At 46.5% G+C, this 21734-nt stretch overlaps 1 protein-coding gene across 8 annotated transcripts in view; it reads left to right on the top strand.

Annotated features, from left to right (window-relative positions):
* HECTD4 (HECT domain E3 ubiquitin protein ligase 4) overlaps positions 1-20426 on the top strand; it is a 70935-nt gene extending 50509 nt beyond the window's left edge. For 5 of the 8 annotated variants that reach the window (XM_062614959.1, XM_062614948.1, XM_062614964.1 and 2 more), the window contains 27 exons: positions 56-192; positions 365-491; positions 869-1006; positions 1139-1275; positions 1443-1603; positions 2172-2353; positions 3706-3911; positions 4223-4353; positions 4555-4760; positions 5584-5763; positions 6053-7356; positions 9054-9261; positions 10285-10508; positions 10592-10743; positions 10952-11058; positions 11695-11859; positions 11951-12074; positions 12793-12983; positions 13580-13726; positions 14408-14527; positions 14665-14820; positions 16663-16766; positions 17568-17789; positions 18188-18354; positions 18810-19005; positions 19126-19348; positions 20029-20426. In XM_062614959.1, the coding sequence (XP_062470943.1) occupies positions 56-192; positions 365-491; positions 869-1006; positions 1139-1275; positions 1443-1603; positions 2172-2353; positions 3706-3911; positions 4223-4353; positions 4555-4760; positions 5584-5763; positions 6053-7356; positions 9054-9261; positions 10285-10508; positions 10592-10743; positions 10952-11058; positions 11695-11859; positions 11951-12074; positions 12793-12983; positions 13580-13726; positions 14408-14527; positions 14665-14820; positions 16663-16766; positions 17568-17789; positions 18188-18354; positions 18810-19005; positions 19126-19348; positions 20029-20165 (5552 nt within the window). In that variant the 3' untranslated portion in view covers positions 20166-20426. The remainder of the gene's footprint in view (positions 1-55; positions 193-364; positions 492-868; positions 1007-1138; positions 1276-1442; positions 1604-2171; positions 2354-3705; positions 3912-4222; positions 4354-4554; positions 4761-5583; positions 5764-6052; positions 7357-9053; positions 9262-10284; positions 10509-10591; positions 10744-10951; positions 11059-11694; positions 11860-11950; positions 12075-12792; positions 12984-13579; positions 13727-14407; positions 14528-14664; positions 14821-16662; positions 16767-17567; positions 17790-18187; positions 18355-18809; positions 19006-19125; positions 19349-20028) is intronic. The other 3 variants (XM_062614978.1, XM_062614972.1, XM_062614969.1) reach the window with 1 other exon arrangement.
* The last annotated feature ends 1308 nt before the right edge of the window (positions 20427-21734 follow it).

Below are 21734 nucleotides of genomic sequence, written 5' to 3'. Positions count from 1 at the left end.
TGTAGCATGTCTTCTAGTGCCTTATGATCTCGCTATTTCCCTGTGTGTTTTGCAGAATATGACAGTGACACATCTTGCCACTATAAAATGGAGCTAAGTTATGAGAACTTTATCACATCAGGCCCCGATCCTCATCCCCCTCCTATTGCAGATGATGAAAGTGATGATGATGATGACGATGACATTCCCCGGGTGAGGAACATGGCAAGCTCTGCCTGCTGTAACTTGTAGTCTAAATGCAGATCTTGTAACTCACATTTTTAAGTTTCGCTGCACAAAGGTTCTCCCTGCTTCCTTAGGGAAAATATAGTGGCTGTTAACTTCTATTTCTTCTTGGTTTTCTATGTAACTTCTGTCTTTTCAGGAGGATCACTATGCCCTGTTGGTTAAAGCCTGGGAAACTAAAGTTTTCCCTACAATTAGAAGAAGATTCCGTAATGAGGCTGAGAGGAAGTCTGGGTTGGATCAGATTAAAGGAGCTTTGCAGTTAGGTATGGCCATGTTTATTTCAATGCATGTTGTCTTGTACGATGTTAGTAAGAGTGAATGGAGGCAACACCTGCGTTTCTTTTATGTTTTACTATATTAAGGGCTGCAAAATCTAAATTGAAGAAAAAAGTACTCAGTGTTTTCATCAGGTGCTTAGAATTTGGATTTGTAAATGAACACAGGTCTAACATGACCACCTCTTTGTGGGGAAGCCACAGTAAGAGCAAAGTAGGAATTCTGAGCCCCGATGAGCAGTATACAAGTATCTCAGGAAAGCTCTACCCCCTGTCTGTCAGCCTGACAGCTTATGATGTTAATGAGAATAAGAAGTTACTTCAGATGGCTGGGGAAATAACAGGCATTCCCTTCTGTCCACCAGGAATGGTTGATATAGCACGACAAACCGTAGAATTCCTCTATGAGGAAAATGGTGGCATCCCAAGAGACCTCTACCTTCCCACTATCGAGGATATCAAAGATGAAGCAAACAAATTTACAATTGATAAAGTACGAAAAGGTAAGATCGGGAAAAAGGATTTTGAGGGGAAAATAGCAACTGAGGGGCTCTGGTACTTGGGATCTACTGCATAAATTGCCCATCTGAGGAAAAAGCTGCACCCTAAAAATCATGTTGTCCCTTTCTGACCAGGTCTCACAGTGGTGACTCGCTCTCCTGACAGTAACAACATCACCAGCAGTGCTGTGGGAACAGCTTTACCCAAGTTTGCTATTCGAGGGATGCTGAAGACATTTGGTCTTCATGGTGTTGTCCTGGATGTTGATTCAGTGAGTAAAGATACTCTGGGAGGACTTCTAATGTACCAGCCTCACACATCTGTGAGCAAATGTGATTAAGTGGACTGAACTGCTTAGAATGCTGATGTGGTGCTCTTTCTGAAGGAAACAGGTATTACCATGACTGTTTATTGACAGTGTTGGTTTTGGTGTTCCAGGTAAATGAATTGGTCCAAGTAGAGACTTATCTCAGAAGTGAAGGAGTTCTGGTGAGATACTGGTATCCTATTGACATGTTGGAAAGGCCACCAGCTGGTTATAGGAGGACTGCAACAAATGGATTGGTTACCCTGGATAATACCAATATCCAAATTCACAGGTAAAAAAAGGAAAAGAAATGGAGTTAGAAGGCATTTGTATTATCTGACTTGATCTATAGCATTTCCTATAGCACAGTTAACTACTACAGCCTTGTTTTAAGCAGTTGGAAACTTCTGAATCTTATTGGGGTTGTTGGATTAAAGCTGACAAAGAGTCATTAAATCTGAATGTATAAATGAGTAGTGGGGTTTGAGTTTTCTGGGGGTGCTTTTGTAGTAAAGGAAATGTATTACAATTGTCTTCTTGGAAGGATTTTACTTAGCCATGTGCTAGTGTTTTAATAAGTGCTGGTACAACAGGTATCTTCCTTGAAGCTTGGGTTTCTTGTACTATCAGTCAGTTGCTATCTAGAAGCTGAAGAACTCTTGACTGACTGTGAGGGTTGGCTTCTAATTCAGGTGCTTTAATTTGGTATCACGATGGGCTGAGTGCTATCTTGAGCAAACAAGAAAGATTTGGGTCTACTTAAGCCTTAAATAATGAAGTGTATGTATGTTTGGCTGCTGGTTAGGGCTTATTTTAATTGTGATGAAGCAATTTTATGTTCTGATGTTTGTGTTTTGCAGAGAGCTTTTGCGCAGTGAAGCTTCCCTGGCCAAGCTGTACTGCCGCATGGCTCTCCTCAATATCTTTGCTCCCAAATCTCCACATATGTTTACTCGGCTGTTCCATATTCCTGCTATCCGTGATATCACTCTGGAGCACCTGCAGCTGCTATCCAATCAACTGCTTGCACCACCTCTTCCTGGTAAACACTGGTTTTTGTCCCAGCTCTCTTCTGGTACCATAGTTTTCTGGGGACAGAAAAGTCTAATGAATTTGTCACTTACTGATTAATTAAATACTGATGGTGTCTGGAAAATGTCTCAATGTGCTCCTAACTTTAGTGATAAAGTACTAAACTGAAATTCTTGCTAAGGATCTAATTACAAGTGCTCAAGAGAGTTCAGAGTCCTCCCTAAGATTCCATGCAGTGTCCTTCTGTTTCTCTGTCACTGATAATGTTCTGTTTATTGGGGAGTGGGGGGAGCATTCATACGGGATGCTGATAAGGAATTGAGAGTGTTTTATAGTTCCAATCCAGGGCAGTAAAACTAAATACCAGTTGGGTGTCTCAGTTTTCAAAATGCAGCTCCTTTCATTTCACAAAGGGGTTTGTCCTTTTCCCACTGGAATCACAGATCTGGTTAGGGAATGCATGTGATGAATCATGGAAAAGAATCTTTGGCTAATTCATGAGTGTTAACAAAGACTTGTTATCGTGACGAAGCTATTCTGCATGCAATGAAATCTGTGTGGCTGGAGCATAAGGAGGAAGTGCTAAATATAGGCTATTAATAGTTGAAAGTAATTATTTCCCATTGGAAAGAGTCCTGTTCCCTCCTCCAGCCTCTTTGAAACTTGGCTACCTCTAACTGATGCCACATTGTAAAAGATCCTCTTGCAGAGTACAGCACTACTTTGCATGGACTTTATTTAGTTTTCCCTCTTTACAATCTGTCCAATTCAAATCCTGCCACTATCCACAGTTTCCAAACTGGTGTTTTGGTGAACTGCCCACTCCTTTGTGTGCCACACTTTGCTTTTCTCTGTCTTCTCCCATTAGCTCCAGGGTGGCAGCCATGAGATGTCAGGGCTTGCGACCCACTTGCGGTCACCCAAAGGCTATCTTGTTCATATATGGGGAAAGCTTGAGAGGAGATAAAGCTGCTTTTACCTCATCTAGAATGAGTGGGGAAGAGGGTTTTTCTGGTTCCATGTCCTCATTGTACTTCGCAGTAAATTGCAAGACATCTGCCTTCGTAGGTGGGACAAAGTAAGCCCACAGCTCTGTGCGTGTGAGAAACCTCCCCAAGGGTTAGCCTGAGGCAGAGGAAAAGCACAGCTGGCATTTAGAGAGCCAACCCATCTGCAGCCAGCTTTGTTAGGGGTGCAAGTCTAGCCTTTCTACTGCTGACCTTTGGGAGGACGTTTGCTCAGGAGTGAAAACAGAGGCTTTGTAACCTGAAGTGTTTTAAAACTTCTCTTTCCGCTGTCTGTTTTACAGGCTACATAAACGTGTTGATCTCCAAATTTGTCACATCTTACTTGTTATTGCAGATGGAACAATCAGTTCAAGCTCTATTCTTTTGGCCCAGTCCCTGCAACACTGTGTCCACTCCCAGAACTGTGCTGCCACAGACCTCTTCTACCAGGGCAATTCACAAGCCATCAGAGAGTGGCTCACTGTTGCCATCACTCGGACGCTGCATCAAGGAGAGGAGAGTCTGTTAGACCTCACTAAACAGATCTGCTCCTTTCTGCAGGTAAAACACTTAGTAATGTTTTATGAGCAGTGTTTTTCTTTTTTGAGCAGCCTTTGTTTTATGTGTGATTCTAACTTCCATAATACATCCCTCATGCTGATTTGTTTCTCTGGATGGATTGTATCCCTATCCTGATGACAGTGGGCACACTGAAAACACAAGTAAGAGCAATACTCTGGATCATATTAAAATGAAGTGGCCTCACACTATGTCAGTATTTAGAATGCTGTATTCTATTTGAAAACAGAACAGGGAGGTGGTTTGCTGCTGTTGCTGCTTGGGAGCTTTCATTATGAAATGTTATGTTACAGGCAGCACCAGAACAATTTCCTGCTGAAGAATTCCCAATTTCAGAATCCAAGGTCAATATGGATGTTAATTTTCCTGGGGCTGCATTTGTAATTGTGTCCTGTAAGGAAAGTCAGTCTGGATTCCGCAAAGAGTGAGTAATTGAGGGGCCAAGATGAAAGATTTGCTACTGAGCCTCTGTGAACCCTGAGTTATGTAGTTGGTTTTGTCTTCTCAGAGGCTCATTTTCTGGGTGGTGGGATAAATGCCTCAGAGTGTTCCATCTTCTGTGACTGGGTTGGGATTGTTAGTAGCTAGTTACAGTCTAACCAAACTCTTCTTGCTCTTTCCTTAGTTCATCCCTGTATAAAGCTCCTTGGGCTCGAGTGCTTGTCTATGGGCTTGGCCATAAAGTCAAAAGGAATGGTCAGTTAAACCTAATAGAGGCAGTGTGCTATCCTCGAGATGCCTCTCCAACCAACACAGGCCTAACACCTCCCCCAACAACCAACCAGTACCCCTCAGTGATCACCCCTACGGACAAGGTCCACATCAAACTAGGTAAAACAATAAGATTAAATTAAATTCCCTTTTTCGCTGTATTCTCAGGAGTGGAACAAGCATCATCATTATATCTGTAGGCCCTTCCTATATTATCACCAGTCCCACCACTGGTTATGACAGCATTTTTGTACAAGGTATTAAGAAACATGTCCTAACAGAAATATGCACTCATTCTTAACCAGCAAAGCATGGTTTTGTAGACTTTGCATTCCATCTGACTGATTTTGGTAGTTCTGTTAAATCTGTCAGGATCTGCTTTTTGTAAGTAATTGTAGAGCCCTTTCATATGCAGAGTAATTTATGTGCAGTATAGTAGCACATAGGTCATGCCAGCTCCTTGAGTGGGAGCAACCATTAATACCCTTTTAACTCTTCCAGCATAAGGGAGAGAGAGCGTGATTTATGTAGAGAAGTGAAGGTGACCGAGGGCTATAAGCTCTTAGAACTTTCCATCAGAGGTTCTTAAGTTCTTCTGCTGAACGACAGCATCTCTGATGCTTTTCTCAGTACTGATCATGTGCATCATACTACAAAAAATGGGTTTGTGAAAGTCTTATATGTATTTAGATATGTACAGGCTAAAAGAAAATCTATTTTGTATGTTGTGTAAACAAACTGTACCTTTATAATTATTATACTTAATTACAAGTGTAGCATTATAGATAAACACTCCTAATTGTTTATTATAAGGTACTTAATAGAGAAAATTCTCACTTAGCATAAATTTAGCCTTAAAAAAAATCCTAAAAGCTGTGTTACTGCTTTTACTTTACAAATGCCTGGAGTCATGATAAGTATTGTCTTTGACTTCTTTGCTTAGGAGTATCACCTCCTCCTGGAGCTGTGCTGGTCTTGCATTCTCTTCCACTTGAATTCCCCCTGGCAATGGCATTCACAGAGCAGCTGTTAACTTGGAAATTGGAAGATGGGGATGGAAAATCAGAAGACGAGCTGGATACTATTCCTGCTTCAGTTCTGTTGCAAGTAGTGGAATTTTTAGGTGAGATTGCAGTATGTACTCAGTAATAAGCACCAGTAATGTGCTGGTTCAGACAGAAAGTTTGGGGAAAAATGAAAAATTGCAGCAAATATTGAAATTATCTTCAAACTCCAGCTATTCCCTGTTGATAGGCACTTGTTGGAATAGCCTTTCTGGCTGGCTGGCTGCTGACATGCAGCCGCTGAAATCACGTTTCTTTGTGCTTTTCTTAATGTTACTGTTGCGACTCATTATAAAGCTACTAACAGTGAAATACTGCTGACTCCCATGTCTTATCTTCCACACACAGGCAACTTTCTCTGGACAACTGACATGGCAGCATGTGTGAAGGAGTTAATATTTCACCTCTTGGCTGAGCTGCTTCGTAAAATTCACAATCTGGAGCAGAAGAAGAATCCAGCAGGATTGTCATCTTCTATTGCCCTCCAGCTGAACCCCTGCCTGGCTATGCTGATGGCCCTGCAGTCAGAACTTCACAAGCTGTACGATGAAGAAACACAAAACTGGGTGTCTGGAAATGCATGCAGTGGTTCTGGTGTTGGAGTGGCTGACCAGGGAAGATTTTCAACCTACTTCCATGCTCTGATGGAAGTCTGCCTTGCTGTAGCAGAAGTAACCTTACCTATCAATATGAGCGTAACAGCTAATGTGATGTCTTCGACAAGTGCCCCAAATCTTAGTGACTCTTCATCCTCCTCTTCATCCTCTCCAGGACAGACACCACAGAGTCCAAGCTTGCTGTCAAAGAGGAAGAAGGTCAAAATGAAGCGGGAGAAGACATCGTCTTCAGGCAAACGGTCTTCATCCAGAGCAGCTGACACAGATGCTGCAATCCTCAGTATAGGAGGAAGCAAGCCTGAGGATATGTTATGGTTTCATAGAGCGCTGACTCTGCTTATAATTCTCAGACACCTAACGAAGAAGGATCCACAAGGACTGGGAGTGACAAATGATGCTGTAGCAGATGCATGTCAGGCACTGGTAGGTCCCACAGCTCACAGCCGCTTGCTCGTCATTTCTGGGATACCAACTCACTTGGAGGAGAGCACTGTCAGAAGTGCCATCAGAAAGGCATGTAATGCACATGGTGGAGTCTTCAAAGATGAGATCTACATCCCTCTGCAGGAGGAGGATCCCAAAAAGATTAAGGACAAAGCAGAAGGAGGAGAGTGCAGAACTGAACTGGAAAAACCAACTGTTTCCAGCAGTGCAGACAGTCTGGATATCAGCAGCTCCAGCAGCGTCACCCCTGCCATGAGTGTCAGTGCTTCCGCATCCACCAGCCAGGCTTCCCTCTGCAGCTCACAGGGCATATCCCGGACCATTAGTGATATCTCAGTTGACCAGTTTCAAGCTGGGTTGGAACTGGCCATCCCACCAGGATTGCTAGAGCCACACGTCATTTCCAGCCAGGAGAGTCTGGATCTTTCCCACTGCAGTACTGGCAGCCTTGGCAGCCTCGGCAGCCTCGGGGAGCCACTGGACAATGTAGAAACAGCGTCTGTGTCTGATGTGGGATCCATGTACACAGTCACATCTCTGGACAACCAGCCACTGCTGTCACGGCCAATCAAAGGTTTTGCTGTAGTGGAGGTAATGGCTCCTGTCAGGAAGGGGTGTCTTGGGTTAGATCTTTCTGAAAGAGTAAGAACTGGTTCTAGTAACTGTTTTTTTAACCTCTGGTTTGGGGGAGCACTGTAGTTTTGTGGTTTGTGTGCAACACTGTGAGCTGAGTGTTGTGTGTTTCCTTCTGTAAAGGTTCTTCTGCTTGACTGAGGCAACAGCTTGAGTGATGGAGAGTGAAAGGCTCTGTTAGCACCGCTGAGGTGCAGCTCAGCAGAGGTCATGGGTACAGAATACACATACGTGCATGTGAGACTAAGGAGACCAGGAATTCTCATCTTGGTCAGGATGGCTGAGGGACACAGAACTTCATTCTCCATTGAATTTCTCTGTACCAGTCATCTCAGGAGCATTCACTGCCTCTCAAAGGACGGAGGGGACCTAGCAGTGGAGTTACCAAGTGGCAGTTTAAAACCAGAAGGAAGCGCTCCCGCATGTCCCAAGCTGTAGAGCTTGTTGTCACAAGCTGTTGCGGAAGCCAAGAGTATAAATTAATCCCTAAGGGATTAAGTTCATGGAGGATGTGCAAATTGGAAGCTATTAAGCACAGCAGTCACTGCAGCCTTCAGTTCAGGAAATCTTTAAACTGATTTCTGAAGGCTGAGAGAATATATAAAGGAAAAGATGTATTAATTTCCTCTTTCATATAAAACTTGCTTCAAAGATTTGCTACTGGACATTACTAGAGATTAATTTAGAGATAAGTGGCCCTTTAGTTTGACCAGCAAGGCAATTATTTAATGTTTCATGACTACATTCTCGCATATTAAACCAGCTACAGATTCCTCGATGAAGTTACTTTAGGAGACATGATTATATTGATGGCTGGTTCCAAATTAATTTTTCAAAGCACTGGGAGTGCTGTCATTGATGCCAGATCACTCCAGGTTTTCAGCCACGCACAAGAACCCTTCCTCTCCGTTGTTACACAGACTGCATGCTGCAGCTTTATCTGGAGCTCACAAAAGCACAGCCATTTCTGATAGCTTGTGAATGTGGAGAGACGTTTCTGCATAGTCTGGGATTGTATCTGTTTCCCTTTTAGAAGAAAAGGAGCTTATTCAGATAGAAAACCTTCAGCTGCTATTCTTGAGCTATTAATTGACATGAAGACACCAGACTTGAAGTAAACCATGAAGTGTGTACAGAAAGCTGTCAGCTTATTCACGTTGAAACCTACTCCAAGTCTGTGGCTGCTCTGATAATGATTCATGGTGGTTATTCTTGGAATCAAAGGATGTTATTGTTCCTGTTCCCAATTTGTGCAGCTGAGACTTCAAGGCCTGTGCTAATTTAAATACACTTTTCTAAGTGGAGAATCAAAGGCAGGACAGCAGAATTGCAGATAATGACAGGTTACCTACCTGCAACTTTCTTATCTGCTATTTCTAAGGGATGTCTCCAGACAGATGGAGTAGCTGGTTCAGAGCTGTGCCTGATTAACTCATAGCATGGTGATTTCAGTTGCCAGGTGTTGTTCTTAAAATGATGTTTTCTGGCTGACCCTGAATTCTGGTGTTGAATTATTGCTATAGAAGAATGCTGGAAGAGATGTAATAGTGATTATTTACTTGGGAAGGGAAGAATGTATAAGACCCAAATTGATATAAATAGAAGTTACTTTGCTTTGTCAGAATTCCTGGTAACTCATTTCATTATTTGTACAGATAAGGTCAAGAGCTAAAATAGAGAAGATCCGAGCCAGTCTGTTTAATAGCAGTGACCTCATTGGTTTGTCAAGTCTGGATGGTGAAGATGAACTGATGGAAATGTCAACTGAAGAGATTTTAACTGTTTCTACTGTAAATCAGAGCTTATTTGACACACAAGGGAGCCCAGCACTAGAAGATTATTTCAATGATAAGTCAATAAAGGGTAGGTGGTTTTCATATTGGCATATATCTCATTTACGTATGTTGAGGGGGGGACATACAGGGCTCAGATTTTCCTGCCTACTGTAAATCCAGTGTGAGTCACTCACTGATGGGTGACATTGAGGGGGAGCCAAGGAGTAAGTTTAATTTCACAGCACGTTTCCTCCCTCTCATCAGCTGGCAAGCAGCTATCTGCAATCTGAGCATTGCTCAGCTGTCCTCACAGCTTAATCAAACAGAACTAAAAACCCCACAAAAACCTCCCCAACAACCCCCCAAAATCTACTGACTGGGTTGTTTAGTAGCGTTTTTTAGACACAGCATAATTTTAGAGTAGAAACTGTTGCAATAGAACAGTTAGCATTTTATCTTAACAGCATGAAAGCTATACAGCCCCAATACACCTAGAGTGGGCCAGGATCCTGAGTCAGAGAACAGAGGAGGATTAAGTTAGAGGAAGTTCTGTTGGCTGCTTGTTCAGTTGGTAGTCAGGGTGTTACCTCCACAGCATCATTTCTATACTGGCATCATAAATAATCTGCTTTTTTCATTACCACTGAAGTACTCAAATAACAATTACAGTATGTGGCCAAAGCAGGAGAAAGCATTCAGTTCTCTTTCATAAATAGGGTATTAGACTGCAGAAAGGTCAGGGCTGCAGGACTACTTCTAAACAGGCAAAGTTTAGACTGGATATAAGGAGGAAATTCTTTCCTGTTAGGGTGGTGAGGCACTGGAATAGGCTGCCCGGGGAGGTGGTGAATGCTCCATCCCTGGCAGTGTTCAAGACCAGGTTGGATGAAGCCTTGGGTGCCATGGTTTAGTGTGAGGTGTCCCTGCCCACGGCAGGGGGGCTGGAACTGGATGATCTTAAGGTCCTTTCCAACCCGAACTATTGTATGATTCTATGATGTTCTCAGAGCCAGTGGCATTCAGCTCAACGCAAAATGTTTGTTCACGTTTCAAGTTCTAAGCAGTTGTCTGTGCCATTTTGTACCATATTGCCTTTGTTTTTAATACATAGGTGAGAAACTGGTGCCAGGAGCTCGGGAGGTCCTCACAGAAATCTTCAAGAGTTGTGTCCATTCTGAGCAAATGCTGAGCCTAACTCCAGCCAAACCCATTAAGGTCGCTGATATCTATCTTAGTAAAGAGCAGATAAATTCTCAGACCCCTGGAAACCTTCTTCACTTGTTCTTCACAAATGTCCGCCCTCCAAAGAAGGTGCTGGAGGACCAGCTTACTCAGGTAGTGCTTGGAAAACGCTTTTTCAGCCTCTCTCTTGTGTTATTTGAAAGCAGTGGGTAATTATTCACCTTCTATCTTGGAAGATTTTAAGGAAATACGGTGTGCCCAAGCCGAAATTTGACAAGAGCAAGTACAACAAGGCAGGCAAAGAACAGCACCCAGTGAAGGTTGTGAGCACCAAGCGCCCGGTTACTAAACCACCTACAAAGGAGAAGTCTATGCTCAACAGTGTCAGGTTGGTGCCTTCAGCCTTTTGGCAGTTGCAACACGTTTGATTTCCCTTTAGGAATCCAGTTTTTTATTCCTCCCTCTCTCTGTATTCCAATTTATGGATTGGAAGAGGGAAATGTAACTTTGAGATTATAGAAGGCCTTCAAGGAACATTTTGGTTTCTTGAAGAGATCAAAGAAAGCTTGCATCCTAACATTCCATTTGTCCCTCAGCCGGACAGCCTTAAGTGAGAAGAAACCTACTGTAAAGCCCAAATCTCCTGAGAAGAGCAAACCTGAAGAGAAGGACCCTGAAAAGTCTCCCACAAAGAAACCAGAAGGTAGCAGCTCTATGGAGTTCTTCCGTGGTATTACATCGTAGTAAAGAAATACTTTTTTTGGTGTTGGTATGCTTATATGATGTCATGAGAGATTTGGTTTGTCCGTGGTTTTAATGAGGCTAACTCATTTACTTTAGTGATTTAAAATGCTGCTTTGATTTGTATATCTAAATCTGGACTCGGTGTAAGTGAAGGCAAACCATGTTCATGTCATTCATGCAGCAGTGTGCATAGGCCATGCGAATGCAATTGGTGGAGAGCTGATTTCCCAAGAGGTGTAGTTTAGAGGCTTGTTTTGTGCAGTGGGGGATTAGGATATCATTAGGGGCTTTTGAACTAGGTGGGTTTAAATCATGTTTCTCAGATGGAAAAATTATAAAGTTACAAGAGGAAAACTGGATGAAAGAGAAGCTTCAGGTGCCTCGTAACTAGTCTGTCTGTGGAGGAAATGGCACAGTCATGCCATGACAGAGATAAGTTCCAGGTTCTTGCTTGGTATTTGTTTCTCTAGTCAGGTAGAAGAGTGAATAGACACAAGCTTGGACTGTGCTCTACATTGTAGGAAATGCCAGGTTAGTTCAGAAGAAAGGAATTTCAGCATTCAGCCAAGTATGGATTCTTGATATACCTGGTTAGGTGCATCGGTGGAGCTGTTCCAGAGGGCAGCTGAGGAATTGGTGTCCTTGAAAGGAAAGAATGAGCAGCGTTTACCAAAGGCCAGATTGGACCTGAATAACATGCTTAGAACTATGGGAGAGAGCAGCCATGGTGGGATGGGTAGAACCAGGAGAAAGCTGACAGGTGACACCTCAGACACCAGCCATTTCCCTGTGTGGTGTGTAAACTCTGTAGTAAGTCATTAACTCTTTGATGGTTCTATCTTTGCTGTCAGTTCCTGAGGAGAAGTATTTGACCCTGGATGGATTTCACAGATTTGTGGTTGACCGATCGAAACAGGACATCCGTAGTGTGTGGAGAGCTATTCTGTCCTGTGGATATGATCTGCATTTTGAAAGGTGGGGTTTGCAAGTCTTTTTGCAAAGGTGGTACTGATTGATTGTGCTGACTCAATCCCAAATGTTCCTGCTCCGAGGAGCTTTAACCAGTGTGTGGGTGTTTTCTTAAAACACGCTTAAAAAGTCACTGCTGTCCAAATGCAGGTTCTGACTTTCTTGTACACAACACAGCTAACAAAATCATATGCCACGCTGTCCTTCATAGCTTCCAAATGGACAATACATGGGCCTGGTGAGCATTGTAGAGCCATCTGTCTCTGGTTTTTCTTCCACAACAGCTTTCTCTTCTGTGTGCCGGGTGGTTGTTTAAACTGGCAGTGCTGCTGCTGGGTCAGTAGTGATGTAGAAGAGGGCACAGTTATTTCCTTGTTAATGTTGTACAGGAAGAAAGTCCCTTAAATGAATCCTCCTTATCTCCCTGTGTCAAGCCACAAGCTAATTGCCACATCCCCTTCTCCTTTATCTGCTTCAGAACATAAAGAACATAGTGCAGTGAGTGAGCTTAATAGGCAGTTCCTTTTGTCTTATTAATTAATAACAATGAGGCAAAGCAGATGATAAATCAGTTCTTATTCTCAAGCTGGAATTTCTGTAAGGAAACAGCTCTGCTTAAGAAACAGGGAGAGAAGCAGAACAAGCCTGGTGTTGTGCTCAACATATGTTTAGTAAGCAGTACTGCAGTTAGGTTTCAACAGGTCTTACACCTTTTATGTTTCAGGTGTGCCTGCATTGATGCAAGACACGCTCAGAAAGCATCCCGCAAATGGACCCTGGAAATGGATGTAGCCCTTGTCCAGTACATTAACAGGCTTTGTCGTCACCTTGCTATTACACCAGCACGACTCCATCCCCATGAAGTTTATTTGGATCCAGCTGATGCAGCAGATCCTAGAATTTCCTGTCTGTTGAGTATGTGTGGATGATTTGCATAGGGGCTTTCCTCACTGGAAGAGCTGGGTAGTGCTCCTGAACACCCTGGCTGTCGCTCAGGCAGCTGAAATGTTCCTTTGGAGGTTGCAGATTGGACTCCGTGGGCCGAGGGGAGCACTGAGTCTGGGTCTTCTCTTTCCCTGGGTGTGCTTGGGCACTGTGGTGCCTTTGGCAGCATTGTTAGAAACACACTGTGCTGTTCTCTGCTCTCCAAGCACACATCCTAGGTCAGGGTGGAGGAGGAAGTTACCTGGTGAGTTCAGCTTGGAGAGGGAAGAAAGGCTGGGTTTCAAGTCTGGACCTAGGCAGGCTTTATTCACCTAAGTCTTGCTCTAAGCACTAAGTTCCTTTAAAACAATCTGCAGATAATCCAAAGTCAGTGATGCTAAAAGACACCCAGAGACTCAAATCCAGGAAGGAACATCATGGATCATGGCTGTTCTTGCATCTCCAGTCCTCTTGTTGATGTGCAGGCATCAGCAGGAGGCTTGCGCGGCTCCCGGAGCGAGCCTGCTGGGAAGGTGGGCTTTGCAGCAGGTAGGGAATTCTTTCTGACTGGATGTTTCCCACCCCAGATGTTCCCGTTGAAAGCCTACGCCTGCGGTTTGCACTGCTCCAGTCTCTCAACACGACCTTGGAGACGTTCTTCCTGCCGCTGGTGGAGCTTCGGCAGACGGAGATGTACGCGAACAGCATCGCCGCACTGCTGCAGGAGGCCAAAGGTCAGGTCCTGGGGAACGTCATCTCTTGGCATCCTCCTTGTCATTGAAGTTGTAGAATTAGATCGCGAAAATCCTTATCAAGCATCAGCATTTAAAGTCATTTTTACAAGCCTCCATCAACAACAAAACCAAGATTTAGGTCATTACATTTCCCAAACTTGTTTTCTTCTGGAGAAGTAGATACAGAAGTCACCAGAGGTATCAATGTGTGTAAGTGGGTTTTACATTGGCCCAGCTAGAAAAACACCTTATAAACCCAGCAAGGGGAAGTGAAGAATATTCCAAGGTTTGTCTTTATAGAGCCTCTCTTTATGGTGCAGTGTGACAGCCCTGGTTTTTGTCCTGTTTTGTTGCCTCTGCCATTACTGTCAAAGCACCTTGGATTCGTGAGAGCTATTTGGCAAAGTGCTTCTGATTTACAGAAATTCACTCTGCTTTCTGATGGGGTTTCTGGGATCTATTTATGTACCCTTAGAATTGTGTCCAGCAGTGCTCAAAGCCACTGCACTTCTTCCAGTAAACATCAGTAGCACATGCTTCAAGTAAAAAAGATGTGGATTAGCCACATCTCACCCACCCGATGAAGGTGGAGTCATTGTTCTGCTGTTGTCCATTAGAGGGTTTCAGAAAACAAGGATAGAAGGATAAATGAACTGCACTGAAACGTGTTCGTTTCTTTAGGTTTAATCTTTTATGACACAAAAGTAACGGTAATGAACAGAGTGCTGAATGCCACTGTGCAAAGAACTGCTGATCACGCAGCTCCAGAGATCACCCTGGATCCCTTGGAAATCGTTGGAGGTACGGGAAACCTTGCTCCCGTTCAGAATCCCTTTGAACCCATTGCAAACGATTGGGTCTGGTTTAACCAAGCTCGGTTATTAACGCACCCTCCTCTGAGTACGGGGACTGTAACCGTACCTTTCCTTTGCAAGCAGGGGAGATCCGCTCCTCGGAGAACTCCTACTTCTGCCAGGCTGCGCGGCAGCTCGCCTGCGTGCCGTCCTCCCAGCTCTGCGTCAAACTGGCCAGCGGGGGGGACCCTACCTATGCTTTCAACATCCGCTTCACAGGGGAGGAGGTCCATGGAACGAGTGAGTTGAGATCCAGGGGGTTGGTGGACTGACTCCAGGTGGAAACCAAGTCTTCACCACACTGTGGCTCATGTTAACTCAGGAGCAGCGTTACCGTTGTGGTGTCTGTAGTCCTGCAGGTGGAAATAGCGAAGCTTCCAAGCGTTCGGCCAGCCAGGTGGTTGCCTTCCATCTTTGCTAATACAGCAGGGAGTGTGGCTGCAGCTCTGACTGCAGCGAGTCAGTAGAGCAATAATAAGTTGTTAAAAGCATTTAGTAAGAACGTCTCTTCAGGTGGTTTTGATGCTTGGCCATGGTAAACCTGCACTGTGCTAACAACAAAGATGATTGGGGTTTTTTAAGCACTTTCTTGTTAGCAGTGGGCTGGGTAACATCACTGAGGTTTTCATGGTTGAAGTGATGTGAGGCTGTGTAGCCACTAGATTAAGGTGCCGTTAGGTACTAGTGTAAGGTGCATTATGTAGTGTAGCCATCAGGGCATAGAAGAGCAGTAACAGCTAAACATGCCCAAGCAGGGTGGCTTTGAGAACTGCTTTCAACGTGCCTTCAGAAGCGTGAACTTCTGCTTGTCCCAGCCGAGCCGAAGAGACGGAAATGGGAATTGAGTGTGAGGAGGAGGTTGTTGCTTTTGAAACTGCCCTTAATTTGTGCATCTTCCTCTTTCTCACAGGGAGATGTGCAGCATTTCTTGTAATCATATAAATAACTTTCACATGACTGGTTGAAATAATGAGCCTCATAAAGGAACAGCCCATTAACTGCCCTGATTTCACTGACCCTGCATGGACAGGCCTCTTGTGACACAGGAGCACTGCTCTGCCACAGAAAGCATTGAGCAAGAATCGTGCTTTATTCCACAAGATTATTGTATCTTGTTGACTAAAGATACATAAAAATAAAGACACTGTTCTCATTTGTGAGGTTTCATTTTACAAGATAATCTCGACGTGGATGCTGTCCAGCTCCCTTTAGATACCAACTCCTTGCGGGGTTGCAGGCTCCCTTGCATCAACGTGGGTTGACCTGCTCCAGGAAGAGGCTCAATTCAAACAGGAGCTGAGAAAACGTTGCTTTGCAGATCTGGTGAATAATTGATAGGGTATCAAAGCAAATACCAGCTGTGTCACGGGAAATGGACTGCTGCTCGCCCAGTTAGTGCAGCCTCTGTGTGCTGATGGGAAGAGCTTCTTTAGGGAGATTCATGGGGGCACATGGGGTTAGAGAAGAAAAGCCCAAAATGAGTTTTGTGTTGCCATCTACTGTCATCTGTCAGTTGTGTAAAGGAAAGCTCCTCTGTGAGCACCCATTAGCGGAACAAGGGGCTCTTTGATGCCTTCTCCCAAGGGGAATTCTGTTCTTTTAAGGTCTGTAGTGCTTATTGACAGTAGATATATGGAGATAAATGTTACGTCTACAGCTCAGCATCTGTAATGAGTTCTGAGGCATTGCCGCAGTGCTGTGAGCTTGGAAAGGCTCTGTTGTGATGAAGACAGCACCATTCATCTTCTAATCAAGTAACAAATTCCATTTGCGGCCCAACTGGTGTAACAAATGTTGGAGCTAATCTTGCACAGGGTGCTGGAAGACAAAGCAGCTCTTAGGAGTGCAGCAGGAAGCAGTTCAACGGGTATTTATTACATGTATTTAGACCATTTACATGTGGACTTGCACGTGAATAGCAGCTGGTGTGGCTGGCATCTACCCCAGCCACATGTCTGTGCATCCAGAGGTGAAGTGTGTGATCTAAGGCTTGAAACATGATTTCAGGAATGGCAGATTTGGGGCTGAAAGGCAGTGAATGAGGCTGAGGGCATTTCATGACCTTGCTCCTCTCTCTTGCAGGTGGATCCTTCCGTCACTTCCTTTGGCAAGTCTGTAAAGAGCTGCAGAGCTCCTCGCTCTCCCTGCTCCTCTTGTGCCCCAGCTCTGCAGTCAACAAGAATAAGGTGTGATAATCTCAGTGCAAGAAATGAACTTGCTTTTCTCTCTTTGAATGCACATGTTTGAACTGGAGTAGAACACATTCAGTCGGTGATAGAGAGAAGCTTCAAGTCCATTTCACCTCCTCCTGCAGGTCCTTGGAGAAGCAGCCATGGAGTCAAAGCTGCAAAGTGGAGCAGAATTAAGACTCCTGGGTGAAGCTCACTTAGACAACTGAACCAGATTCACTCTGAGTTAGAGGTTATCTGTCCCAAACTAGTGAAGTATTCTGCTGGTGTTACTCTGTAGTGTCACCAGGGAAGTCAGTTGCATTGCTAGTAGACTAAGATGCTCCATCTGAGCTATTTAATGCGTATTTAGTGCACTAGATGTATCACAAAAACAAGATAAAGCTGATGGCCCAAAGACTTTACAGCAGTTGAGGTATAGTTCCTTCCTAGGGATACTCAGAGCAGGAAACAGATCAGTGCCCTCTGCTTAAGACCTACTACATCGCAAACCTGGCTTTGCATGTCCAGGCTGTATCTTGGGAACATCCCACAGCTAAAATACTTCGATACCAAACTGATAATACAAGTACAGAGAAGTCCTGTGATTGCTGCTTAACAGCTTGTGACAGTGGGGCTCTTGAGGACACCAGCTCTATGGTAATAACGTGATACAGTCTCACTGCAGAAGTGAGCCAGGCTCCATGCCACACTGAGCAAATCCATTTGTGGCCCAAAAGGGCAATGTCCTTTTGTGGGCAGTGTTCACCACGTTCAGGTCAGGGTTTCACAAGCCTGGTAACCGCTCTGTTCCCTCAGGGCAAGTACATCCTGACTCCCAGCCCCATCACCTATGCGGAGGAGCAGCTCTTCCACTTCTTCGGGCAGCTCTTGGGTATTGCGATCCGAGCAGACGTTCCTCTGCCGCTTGACCTCCTGCCTTCCTTCTGGAAGACCCTGGTGGGAGAGCCTCTGGATGCAGACGTTGATCTCCAGGAAGCCGACATCCTCACCTACAACTACGTCAAGAAGTTTGAGAACGTAAGTCACCGTCTTCCTCTCCCCTCCTCCTTTCCACGCAAGCACATTGCTCCAGCAGGCGCTGATGGTCCTGCCTGCCCAGTGTGGAAGCCATTGGCTTCACAGCCAGTGGCTGCTTTTCTTGTGAGCAGGGTCCTGAAGGGTTTTGACTCCTCTTGGATGCAGGATTTTGCATCCTGATGGCTTGGAAAAGCTGCTCAGTCTCCTCCAGTGCCCGGCACGGTGGAGTTCAGGCTTATCAAGCGTTTACTGCAGCTTGGCAATGTTAAACCAGTAAAGAGCCACCAAAGCCATCACCGGCCTTCGCAGTCCACGGTGCCTCCAGATGATGGAGCGAGTGCACTCTGTACACTGTAGTGAGCCCGGGTGGCAGATCCTCATCCTGTGTCTCATGACAGATAAATGACGAGACAGAACTGGAAGCTCTGTGTGCAGAAATTGCTTCCCAGCACCTGGCAACGGAGAGCCCCGACTGTCCTAACAAACCCTGCTGCAAGTTCACCTACCTGACCATGACAGGGGAGGAGGTGGAGCTGTGTCCACGAGGCCGGCACATTCCAGTGGGGTAAGAAACAGCAGTGTCCTCCTTGGCAGGACGCTGCACTGGGTTACGTGGGAAAGAAGGGTCTCTGGAATTGTTTTCCAAGCACCAGGCTCTCCAGAGGTGCTTTTATGACGAGCTGAAGGCTGGAAGGATCTGGGAAGGCTTTACAATTGGCAGGAATGTGGGAGCACTGGAGCCATTTACTGCCTTTTGCTCTGTAGAGGTAGTGCTGCTCCACCTTGTGCAGGTGTCAGTGAGCACCCACAGGTAGGAGGGGTGTGAGAAATGGGTGAGTGGGAGAGGAGAGGAGGAAAGAGGAATTGAATTGGGAAGCATCAGGATGCACTTAACCTTAATGCTCGCTCCTCGTTATTCACAAGCAGAGACTCCCCATGAGGCCCCTGTCTGTACCAGTGGTCAGGGCAGGAGGGCTCCGAGGCGCTCCCCTTTCCCAGCCTGAATCCCTGCCCTTGCAGGTGGGAGAACAAGGACGTGTACGCGACAGCGATCCGGAGCCTGCGGATGCGGGAGCTGCAGACACCGGAGTGCATGACCGCGGTGCGCGCTGGCCTGGGCTCCATCATCCCCCTGCAGCTCCTGACCACGCTGACCCCTCTGGAGATGGAGCTGAGGACCTGTGGGCTTCCCTACATCAACCTGGAGTTCCTCAAGGTGAGAAGAGCTGCAGCTTCTGTGGCCAAAGGTGTCTGCCCTCCCCTTCCAACCTTTGAAGTGTAAGAGGGGAAGGTTTCCGAAGGGAGAGGGAGGGAACATCCTGCCCTTTCCCCCCAGGCACACACCATGTACCAGGTGGGCTTGATGGAGACCGACCAGCACATCGAGTTCTTCTGGAGCGCGCTGGAGATGTTCACGCAGGAGGAGCTCTGCAAGTTCATCAAGTTCGCCTGTAACCAGGAGCGAATCCCCTTCACGTGCCCGTGCAAGGACGGGGGCCCCGACACTGCCCACGTCCCCCCGTACCCCATGAAAATCGCCCCCCCTGATGGAGCTGCAGGTGAGTGACCAGGGGCTGCCGGGAGAGAATCCGTCCTGTTCACAGCTCCCCTGTTCTCCATTCAAACTGGTGTTTCATGTGCAATGACTGACACACAGGGACAGGCCGAGGGGAACGGCTTTAACCTGCCCGAGGGGAGGCTGAGATGAGCTCTTAGGCAGAAGCTCTTCCCTGTGAGGGTGCTGAGGCGCTGGCACAGGGTGCCCAGAGAAGCTGTGGCTGCCCCATCCCTGGCAGTGCTCAAGGCCAGGTTGGACACAGGGGCTTGGAGCAAGCTGCTCCAGTGGAAGGGGTCCCTGCCCGTGGCAGGGGTTGGAGCTGGATGAGCTTTAAGGTCCCTTCAACCCAAACCAGGCTGGAATTCTGTGAAAAGAGTGGCAGGTTGTTTCGGCTGTAAATAAGGAGAGAAGTTGGGTTTAAACCATGTAAAAATACAATTTAATTTAAATTTATTTAAGTTTTAATGTAAAACATTGCCTTCTAAGGACACTGAGAGACTTGGTACAGTGTTTGTCTGGGCTGCTGTTAAAATGATTGGGAAGGCTGTTGGCTCGAGGGCTGCGGAGCAGCACAGGGGCCGTATGAGAGGCTGGGGTCTGACACTGCTGTTTGTCACCGGGGGCTCAGGCAGCCATGGGCAGTGCTGGTGCATCCAACCCCTTGTGGCCCCTTCCCCGCAGGCTCTCCGGACTCGCGGTACATCCGCGTCGAGACGTGCATGTTCATGATCAAGCTCCCGCAGTATTCCTCGCTGGACATCATGCTGGAGAAGCTCCGCTACGCCATCCACTACCGCGAGGACCCCCTCAGCGGCTGAGGGAGCCGCAGGGGCCTGTGGGATGGTTCCAAGGCACCGCCACCGTTGGAAACCCCTCGATTCCCATACGGACGCCTCCTGTGACGCTGGGGGAGGAGCTGGAGGTTAATTTATTTCCTGACCTTTTCTGTTCCCGTTGATTCCTGGAGGACATTTTGTATTTGTAGACTTTGTGGTGGACTTGGTTCTTTCGCTGCCTTGTTTGTGGAATATTTGTAGGATAGCTCAGTAAAGACCAGTTTGTGTCTGATTGAATTCCGAGCCGCCTCTCCCCATAGCACCTTTCTAATCCTGTAACCTCGAAGGAGATCACCCCATTGCCAACACCACGCAAGCAAGGGGGGGCCGAGACCCAGGAGCGCTGGGAAGTGAAGGCTCCTGGATCGCTCCCCCCTGGAGCGTGTTTTGAGTTTAAAACTTGGGAAAGCCGGGGTGTTGGGAGGGAACCGCCTCGGGAGCGGGGCTGGTGCCGCTCCTGCTGCGGGCAGAGACCGTGCGCAACGTCTGGCAGAAGCTTCTGTGCTCAGGCTGGGTCGCTTCTGCCGCTGCCTTGGACTTGCATTTAACCAAGCAGCAAGCACAGGCATCGCTGCCGGGTCCATGGGGGTTCCAGCTGGACACTGGGATGAGGAGGAGTTGTAACAGAGGACAGTGAAAGGGCTGTGATTTGGGTCGGGTTCTTGCCCTTGATGTTCTTGGCTTCGTAACAGAGTAATTGATTGTGATTAAAACATGAGGAACAAAATGGCTCCTCTCTGTACGGGGCGAGAGGCACGGTCCCAGCTCCAGCTCTGTGACTTCATCCTCATCCTGAAGGAAGGACCAGCGCGTGGCGAGGCACCCGGAGCTCACTTTGTACTCACAAATGATCCAAGAACAAATCCCCCTGGCACAGTGGCACCAAGAGGAGGATGCGGCGGGGGAAGGCACCGACTCATTCCGTTGGAGATAAAGCTTCTATTTATTGTAACAGCAGACTGTGGAGAGAGAACAGCTCCCTTCAGTTAACTCCTGTACGGGGTGAGATACGGTCAGGGGCGGTTTCAAGGCACTGCATAAACCCGTTGTACGGTGTTGCCCTGCACAAGGATGGCGTTGCTGTGGTCAGCACCTGGAACCCAGCGCAAGCAGGACCCAGGAGCGATGATGGACGTTGCTGCTCGGCTCAGCACCACGCGAGTGAAGCTCAGGATCGGCCCGTCCCTTCCTCCGTGCTCAGCACACATCAAGGACGTGAAGGTCAGCGCTGGTGCGGGTGTCACTGCACCTCCAGGTTGGTGTTACCCGTCTCTTTAAAGACACCGTACACTGATGGGGCTCGTCGGTGGTAACGGGAGTGGAAAAGCTGTATTTATTGTATATTATTGTGAATATCGGGAATGACGCGTGTGTGGTACGTGGAAGATAAAGCGTGAGTAAGGGAGCAAAGCCTGCACGGGTGTGTGTATTCTTGTTGTGAGCGAATGGAACGTGTGTGCACCAGTTGTAGAGGTAGTTGGCGGTGTGTGGAGTCTCCGACTCCCGTGGTTAGGAACGCTGTTGTCACCCTCTGCTGCGTCCTACCTCTGC

The sequence above is a fragment of the Pezoporus occidentalis genome, unplaced genomic scaffold (assembly GCF_034315485.1).
Source record: "Pezoporus occidentalis ecotype Australia unplaced genomic scaffold, CSIRO_AGI_Poc_V1 ctg102, whole genome shotgun sequence".
NCBI lineage: Eukaryota > Metazoa > Chordata > Aves > Psittaciformes > Psittacidae > Pezoporus > Pezoporus occidentalis.
This window is presented reverse-complemented; position numbering and strand designations above follow the sequence as displayed.